The sequence below is a fragment of the Schistosoma mansoni genome, chromosome 5 (assembly GCF_000237925.1).
Source record: "Schistosoma mansoni strain Puerto Rico chromosome 5, complete genome".
Taxonomy (NCBI): Eukaryota; Metazoa; Platyhelminthes; class Trematoda; order Strigeidida; family Schistosomatidae; genus Schistosoma; species Schistosoma mansoni.
The window spans coordinates 2432127-2442171 of NC_031499.1; the positions used below are offsets into that span (position 1 = coordinate 2432127).

General features: G+C 33.3%; 1 protein-coding gene across 1 annotated transcript; it reads left to right on the forward strand.

Annotated features, from left to right (window-relative positions):
• Positions 1-800: 800 nt before the first annotated feature.
• On the forward strand, positions 801-7287 carry Smp_153380 (hypothetical protein; the record flags this gene model as incomplete). The annotated part of the gene is made up of 2 exons (XM_018797615.1): positions 801-1022; positions 7204-7287. The coding sequence occupies 2 exons, from the start codon at positions 801-803 to the stop codon at positions 7285-7287; spliced, it is 306 nt and encodes a 101-aa protein (XP_018652639.1).
• Positions 7288-10045: the final 2758 nt, after the last annotated feature.

The following is a 10045-nucleotide window of genomic DNA, read 5'->3' on the forward strand; positions in this document are numbered from 1 at the left end:
TTGATTTTATAAGCGTTCGATGACTTTCACATACATTCATACATATGGAATAATAAATTTTTCAGATTACGTCAATTTCATGATGATTATAGAAAATTCCAATCCAGTGAAATTTCACTGATTGGCTTCGATCTTATGAATTTCTGTCATCACATGATACATTTAATGTTTTTCATTTCGAACATGATCAATATAACCTGTCTAGAAGATTTAAGTGATGAAAAAATCCCACCGATATCCGATGTGATTCAGTTTCACTTACCAGATAACATACTTTTCTATTATTTGTAATTTAATTGGCCCACTACATGTGGGTGCTTTTTAGTTAATTTTCGGTAACCACATTTCTTCAATTTTGATTCATTCCTGGGAAGTGCATGTGTAATTCGAAACTGTTTATAAAGTACATTTTTCAGCAGGTTTATCGCATTACATAGTTTACTATGGAACTCGAAGGTGATAGACAGTACACATATTGAGTTTGAATGAATCTCACAGTCAGTAAGAGGTGAGATCAACTCAAACACACAAGGACTGGTTAAGTTAATACAAACAACATTTCATGGAATTCTTGTTCACGTTTTGTTGATCCCCTAATATTGATGAAACTCGACTTGAAAACTTTATCGCGGCAATATTATTGCTCACGTGACTGCATCAGTACACTGTATCGCTAAATATGTCAATTTAATTTCCCGAGGCGGTCGATCGTCTGGGAAGACTTAAAGTTCTCCATCAAACTCTGTGTAGTCTGCTCAAACACCATTAGCCGTTTATGAGCATCGTTAGACAGTGCTAAAATGACCTATTCAAATAAGTGTCTCAGATATTCTTCACCCTTATCACATCAACCATTAGTGACCAACGAATTAATAATAACAACAGTATCACTCAATGATCCTTCGGATATCAGCTCGCCTTTCCTAGCAGACACTGACATAAAAGTCAAGGCAAGACGACGACAGCATTTAATCACCTACAAAGAGTTTCAAGAAGCGAAACGAACAGAGTTTGGGAACAAAGTAAAAGTAGATTGAGTGACTGCTCAACACGAAACCAAATTTCAATTCAATCAAGAGCATCAACAATCAGATAAAATTAATCACCGATAAAAACCGTCACTGATATACGATTCAGATTCTTGTACAGAATTTAGCATTACGTTTGCCATTATCTCCAACTGATAAGTGAAGAACCACGAATTAATCAGCGACACAAGTGTCCATTTTTAAGAATTACAGCACATTTGTCTTGCAGTAAAATCAAATAAAATCAATGATTCAGCACCTCAGCTCTTTTGACATTTACCACGGATCTTCTGGAAATTTTTATTTGTACAGTTTTAATTGATCTGGTTCTCTGTAGTTTGATCTGGTGAAATCCGTGAAGATTCATGTTTGCGTTTGTCAGGGAATGTAGCGCCCCTTGTAACCATTTTGTTGGAAGAACAGAAATTTACGAATCATTATCCTTCATCTTTGTCCTGTTTTTACAGTCTACGTCATATCCGTTGCAGTCCGTCCTTATCTTAGATGACAAGCTTATTTCTTGACCATTTTTCTAAAGTGAGCTGCAGACTGTAATGAAACTGATGAGAATCGTTCCGTTCCAGTGCGTTATCGTTACATAGCACTGGCTGACAGTCATGATAAATGTAAGGGAAGAAATAGAAAATATTTGTTCGACTGACACGGGTTATTTTTAACGTCATTAATTTGATTGCTTTCCGGATAGCTTGATTTCACTCATAGTATGAATAACCCTTATACATATTCTACCATTAACATTATCAATTTCAGATGGTTTTAATTTCTGTTTTGATAAATGTTCTACGGGAAACTGAAGCTCGAATTTCCGCCGCACAATATGTGTGATAATTATTGAAATAATATACTAAGGTTGATTAATATTAAATTACAGATGACTTTCTGATATTTGAATTAAAATTCGGTAAGCGTGATGATCGGGAAGAACGTTATAGGTATGACACTCGATCGTGCTTCAATAACGGACCAGGAAAAAATTTAGACGTATCAGGAATGTTTCCTTGCTTTGAATCATTGCATGTCCTTGTTTGTTTGAGAAATCTTCTTCACGACGAGTGTAAAAAGCATCAATCTTGAATTTAGTTCCATTTTTTCACTTTGAGTGATATGGTTTTCATTTATTCCAAACACACTAGTATTCAGTCTTTTCATCTTCGGAACTACTCGAATGATCTTCTCCATCTTCAACATCATGTGGTCATTCGAAGTATGCACGTAAGTTCTTAATCTAGGCGTGAGGAGGGTCTTCGTCCTCATTAATTATGAAGAATTCTGACTTCCACTATGAGGCATCGTGTGTCCCCAACTTCCAGCGCACAGTTTGATTGGTTCGAATGTTTGTTTTTTCCAATCGATTTTCACAAAAATGTTTTGAATGAGAGAATGTAATCAACTCAATTGCATATCTCTTGCAGTATTTATTTTTAAGAATTTCATGAGCTCTGCAAACGCTCCATATGCAGTGATATACAAAAAGTTTGTTCTATGAAATAATTGACACAATGCAAAGTTATTTATGGCAAATAAGAATGAAATATCCATTCCATTGACCTGGAACATTGTTTTGAGGTTAAATGACGATGTCTGAGATAGTAGTAACTTGTTGATGAAGGCTTGGCTCCCAGTTAGTAATTACGTTTTTAAGAAAAAGACGAGTAGAAACGGTAATGTCATCGAGACTGAAAAGCCAGGTATTCGATTGTTGGGATATCCACGTTGTTGAAAAGTTGATAGAACATTTTACCACGATCTGGATGATGTAAATTCACACTGTTGATCACATTTTTGGTTGTTACATTCACTAACAAACTTCAGGATATGTTTTCTTGAAACCTCCTGTTTCCCAAAAATAAATAGATCAACATCGACATTTCTGTTTTTAGATTCTAGTTCTAATCAAATTCAAATTTCACCCTATCAGAATGTGTTTTTAGCATCATGACACATTTGCTCCTACGATAACCAGATTCGGAGTATATTTCCAAATTTAATTTTGTTACACACTGTTTTGACCATATCAGTTGCGGACTAATATTTAACAACTTGTCAGCAGTTCAAATTAAACCATTAAGCAAAACAACTCTTATGTTAACAAGCAGATCGAACTCTGCAAGTGATTAAATATTTTTGACTCGACATTCGCTAAACTGGTGATAGTGTTAATTCACTCAATGTACTGAAGGAAAGAAAGTAAGCTAAAAGTCCCCATGAGCAAAAGGTTATGGTGATCATCACCAGACAGGGTGAAAAACGAGTTACCATCCAAGTATTATAGAACGCCTATCGAGCTAAAAATATTTGTCGTTGGGATTACCTGTCTCACATAATCAATACAGATTGATATCAACAAATTTGAATTGTGTTAATTTTAAAACTCTTTACCAAATATTGACATCAATATTATTTCGAAATCACTCAAATGTTTCTTAGATCAATTATTTATTGCTATCCAGAATGTAACTATTCTCATCCATTTGTATCAATATATTTTTCAAGTGAGTATTGAAGCATCAAAATGTTTCGAAATCTTTCAGTTAGATGAAACCGAAGGGTGGAAACCTCTGATTGAATGTGGTGGGCAGTCAACACATAGCAACAACAATTAAATTTTTCTCCATCAATAATAACAACATAATAAAAAAGCGCATTCCCGTTCGTAAGTAAACGAGCTTAGAAGTCCAACAAAATTTGTAATATGTTAGTAACCAACATGTTTAACAGAAACATCTGTACATAATTCAAGTGTAGAAAAGTCATATGCTTGTGAGAACATATCAGATGTAGCATGCATGAAGATTGATTTCGAAATAAGACGACTGGAACTGTAGACAAAATAATTTAAATCACAGTTCAACTGTTCTCAGCTAGACCTCATTCGGAAATCAGCATCAAAGGTGATTAAAATGAATTTACCTGAAGATCAGTGAGGTTGAAAAGTTTCAAGCTCACCCAGAACTAATGAGAACGAAGGGTTTCAATTAATTAACAACGAAGATGTTTCCCAGTAGTTTTTTAATTTTTTCAACTAGGTCGCTGGAGATGCGAGCTGGAATTCAGGAAACGAATACGAATCCATTTCAATGTTCGCGTTCACCAGAGAGTAAGCTTAGTTCAGGCTTGACACATAACACCAGAACGTATTTTCAAAATGGACTATGAGTTGGTGAATATTTATTGATTTTTCTGGTTTGCAAATAAATTGAGCATATCTAACCATCACCCACTTGAAGTGGTGATACTTAAAGTGGAGAAGATACTAGGAAAAGTCATGTGGTTGTCAATGCGAGAGCTTTTGCCAAAACATAAAGCTAATTGAAGTGAGCCTTTTTTAACTTCAGATGACTCTATTTGAGGTCTGATCTTTCTGTTTGATCATGAGTTCTGAATTCATTCTGTACCTTTGGTTTTATAAATTTACTTCGTTTTCTCGAGTTCTTGAGTCTATACGGACGACGGATACAGTTACTGACTATTCTTTCCTCACATAAAACTTGATGAAATTGCCTCACTTACATCTCGTGATACGGGAACTCAATATAAAATATGCGTCATATTTACTAACTTTCAAATGACAGATTGATCATTTATTCCTAATGAGTTCATTAATTGGTTAACTGTATCACAAATGTTTTGAATTTGTCACGAATATCAGATGATGCATAGGGCAAAGTTCATTAACGGAAACGCATAAACAAAAATCGTTGGACTTAATAAATAGAAATTTATTTATGACAGGCGAAATTTAATTTATATATTGTGATTAGTTGATGAAATAAGGGGAAACAAAATATTTTCTGAGAGCGTGAAGTTATCTAAAAGAGGAAAAAGAAACATATTAAACCCAGAAAGAAGAAAATATACTTTCACGAAATGAGTTGAAAATAAAACAAGAGGAAGATACTGAGGCAAAGATATAAAACACCCAGAATGATAAACAAAATAAAAAGGCGAAGTAAAAGAAGACAATAAAGAACAATGGAGTGACACATGTGCAACGAAAGCGTAAAAAATAATAAAGGAAGTTGACTTTGTGACCACAAAACAAGATAAATTTCAAGAATAATAATGAAAATATGAGATTACCAGACTTATCCATCAGTTTTTTCACTCGTTCCTGAAATAATTGTAGTAAATTGACAATGTGGTCTATGAAGTTGGTCACGAAATATTTTGCAATAATTTACAATTCATAAGAGTAATTGGTTATCTTCAAACTGTTTTCATCAAACGAAGGTTGTTCATTTAAATTGTAAGGTGTGAACACGTCAATTGAAACTATCATCTATTATACTATATGACTGCTACATTATTTGTGAACATTGAAGTGGTTGGGAGTCGATGTGTGTACTTCGTGGACCTCAAGGGCTCCCGTACATTCGGCAAATCAACCATACTTGTATCGACCACATCACAAGTCGATTCTTGAATCATCTCAAGGCACTCGCATTCCATTCGGATGTGCACACTATTTAAACACTGACGGGTTCATGGAGTCAAATTGTTTGTGAGATGCAATCAAGCATCTTCCACTGGTTTCGTTACATTCAGTGCGTGTGCGGATAGTCCAGAAATTCGAGAGCCTCTACAATTGATGTTGTCAATTTTCGAGAACGTGAAGTTATCGACTGCTCAAAAGACAGTGTTGATTAGATAGTGGATTATGCAGCTTACGCAAAATCATATCACTTATGAAGTTTATATATATTGAAGATGACTATACAAAGATTCAATGAGTGACAGTCTTGGAAAAATCATGCATTAAGTCCATGCGTACTTAATTTTACCTGGAGTAGTTACATTTCCGCGCCTATCCAAATTTCCTGGAACGGCAAGTTAGAAGATAAATGAAATTTACGGAACAGCTTATATGTGTGTTTATACTCAAACAGCGAGGATCTATAAATACTAATATCATATTTGTACAGAACATATAAAAAATGTACGTTTGTAAAAATTGATAAAGAGGTATGATTACTTTCAGAAGCTTTTATAAGAATTCCGAATTGATGAAAAGAGTTTTAATTGCAAGAGGTATTCAAATATGCCTGATTACCTAACAATTGATAAACATATATGTACATATATAACATACCGATAACATGCTTTAAATATTTGATTCTGTCTTCTGTAAATAGAAAAACGAAATTAAGAATGCTATTAGCTATCTACGTTTACTTGTTTTATGGAAAATATCAAATTTTGGAAGTCAAACCAACTGACGCATCATGTATCAATAAAATGTATTTTTTGATTTCTTTACACAGCTATTTTAAAATATTTGTCGTGGTGATAGTGAAGCAACACTAATTTTCAAAATTCATTAACATGCGGATATTTCACTAGTCATTTCGTGCCTTGCAGGTTTTCCTCGACGGTTCCTTCGTGTTACGAGCTCAGGTTATTTAAAGCTGAGCAGTTTAAAGTAGTCAATTGTGTACGTGAACTTTATTAGTTTAAAGAAGTATATAATAACATAGAAAACAATTTAAAACGGAAAGTGAATATTTTTGCTTGGTTAACTACTATTGAGTATGAATGTAAATACAAGTTGTTGAGTTTTCTTCAAAGTGAGAGACAAAACTTTCGGTGGGTTATATGGTTCGATGTGACAACATCATTCATCTGATAAAGTATTTTTCTCTAGAGTATAGATATTGAAACAGACCTCAGTTTGGTGAGGCAGTGTTTGATAATCGTGATCTGACTTCCCAACTAAGGACCTTTATCACGATATTATCACGATAATAAACTGGTCTGTGATTTGAAACACTTTGAATCACTAGGTTCTTCTTGTGCAACACCGCGCTTAGTAATAAATTGGGAAGTTCACAACACCGTATATTATGAATATCAAATATTGGTAACACAAACCTCGAGCATTTTTCCTCCGCTTTTCAGCAGTAATAGCTATATGAAACAAAGTGAAATGGATCATGTAATTTTACACACCTGCTAGAAGTCATTTCAAAGTATATGTGAATATTTTCAAGATTTTACCTCAAGAACTTTCGGAGTTCTGGTTATTTTCGTCGATTCTACAACCTTGTGTGTATGTTTTTGTTGTCTGAGTTTTAAATATTTTTCATCAGATGTTAAATTTGAAAAATATTTGCCTTCTATATATTTTACTTTGAGGTCATATTTCTTTCCTTGTTAGTGGGGAGCTGATCGTAAAAGACTAGACAAAAACCATCTTGAAATGATATTTGACATCAAGAAAATGGATCCACAGAACGAGTAAAATATAGGTTCTACTTGTTATTTATACTCTAGATTCTTCATAATATCCATTTATTTTTGAGCTCATAGTAAGTGCGAATTTATACAATTGACCTCATTTAACGCTTTATTCAACGACAATTTGACCAACGTTAACTAGAAAAATACAGTTTGACTCATAATTCATGCTTGTTGAGGTAAATACCTTCCTGTTTGAAAGATCGGCCACAAAATACGCTTGTCACAGGGCCTAATGCGTATTTTGTACATTTGTTATTCGGCAAGAGTTACTTTTCAAATTTCTTGAAGTTAGTTTACTAAACAAAATGACATATTCAATCTGTCAACCATAGGAATTTGAACGAAACTATTATTGACATAAAATGAGTATTTTGGTGCTGAAATATGTATACAGAAAGTTAGTGGAACTAACACTTACCTTTGGCCGTTTTATTGACGAATATGTGGGCTTCTATAAAGACATTCAAATGGTAAAAGATATCATACATAGCATGGTTCCAAAAACGTATATGTGATCATACACTGTGTTATTTTCTTTTGATGAAAAACAGTATTTATTTGCAGGAAATGTGTCAAAATAACTATCCAATATAGAGCATATAAGTATTTATGCAATTGTGTGAACAGATACAGAGGCTTTCAATAAATATCTACAATGTTTTTACTCCAAGTATACTTAACTATTAAGGAGATATATTTCACTACCTAACTAGGTTTTGCTGACGACAAACATCTCTAGTGAATAACTAATAATACGAACTCAACCTGAAGTCGATTGTGTGTATTATTGGTCTAGAAAATATATCACGTGCTTGAAGAGATGAAACATCAATGTAGTTTAAATAATCAATTTGTTAATCTTGAGATGTCACAAGGGAACATGTCCAACAGTGAATTCAACCTTGTGATACTCATTTTACCTTAAATGTGAAACATGATACTAAGAAATATCTCGAATTTTTTGAAATTTTCGGGAACTTGGAACACTTTAACATGTTATAGACGTGTTCATTTTGTTTGCAATTATATAAGCAGATAGAACCAGGTCTTCGCTCGTTCATTACTTGATGAAACTTGAAAACGATCGAGAATTACTTACGTCAAATCATTTTGTTTGTTATTGAACTGGTAGTGAAAATTTGTTGAGGGGAAATTAACTGGTGTTTTGTTGATGTAAGTAATTACGTGAAAGATACACTGCAACAATATCAATTGAATGACTATGTGAGGTGTGTGAAACTTATGGGTTTGATCACCACTTGAATAGTTGCTTTGTACAGTTAAGGACTGTCAAGCTATTAAATGACTCATGGTTTTCACCAGATTCCCCAAGCGAATCAGTCAACGATATGGAATTCAACTATAGATATCTCGTTCAGTGTTCATGTTGCATGTATTTAGATCAGCATAGGTAATATAAATCATCATTTACGTGGTATTTGTATATCACTTCTTTTCGACGCTTTAGCTAAAGTAGAAAAACAAAAGTAATGCTACTATGCATAGAATTTTCTAACAATATATACATATTGTATGTGTATATGGAAAATAGTCTTTCCATAATTACCGTTTTCGATGTATGATTCGTCAATAAACGTTTCATGGTTAGTATGTGCAAGAATAAATCGTCAATGAAGTATTTCGTCACACTATTTAGAGAAGGTGGTTTGAATTAGGAATTAAATTACACAATGAGATTTTTCAAATACTCAATTCATTCCAGCATTACGTGTTTCCAGGATGTCATATCGGTCAGTTAGGAAGGCTGAGAATGATTGCAATGATGTGATTTAGCTAAATTCGTCAAATGATATCACAATAAAACAAATTTCCTCAATGAGATAACAAACCATAAGTAACAAGGCAAAAAAGCTAATAAGAGAGTAAATTTGAAGTGCTAAGTTCTTATTGTGAGAAAGGACGTAAGAGACATCAATAACTGAAATTCAGGAATCGGAATAAAGTGATCTAAGAATTTATATGGAATAGTGAAACTGACTCGTAGACGCTGTTAACTAAGATGATAGTGTTTTCGAATATAATTTGGACGTTTTCAAAGTTATGTTTCTATATATCAATTTATCATTCTAATAAAATTACTTGGGAGTTTCATAGTGACTGAAACGGGTAATCAGGGTGTATGCAAGCAGTCGATATATTACTGAAAAACAATGCATCTGAATGAACTAGTTTTAAAGGACATAATAGTTTGAATATTAAACTTGTTCAAAAGCGTATAACTTGATCGGCAGTTTTCTTAATGCAATTGACTTTATTTGACAATACGAGAAAGAGAGAAATCACTGAAATGTCGCTTTTAGTATAAGTTTTCGACGTATGATAACTTTGTTTTGCATAAAATGAAACAGGAATAGCGATAGAAAAAACATGAAACGATTATGGAAGAGACATGGGAGAGCGGATAAAAAAATTCACAACAATAATCTGACTAACCAATGTAACGCAGGACAAACATTTTACGAAAAACTATAAGGACAAAGATGAATAAAGAAGCACGTTTACATAAATCAACTCATTACAAGAATAACAAAAACATGAAAAAAAGAAATAGAAAGAGAGCACAAAATATATGGATAATCTGTCACACAAATGCTATGAAACAAGTAACAGAAATGAAAACTCAGATAAAATATACAGCAATATAACAGAATAAAAGTATGAAATGAAAGATAAACTGACATTCCTCTTCTAATCTCTGCTGTCCTGATGAAAAAAAGAGGCAATTAGAGTGAAATCAA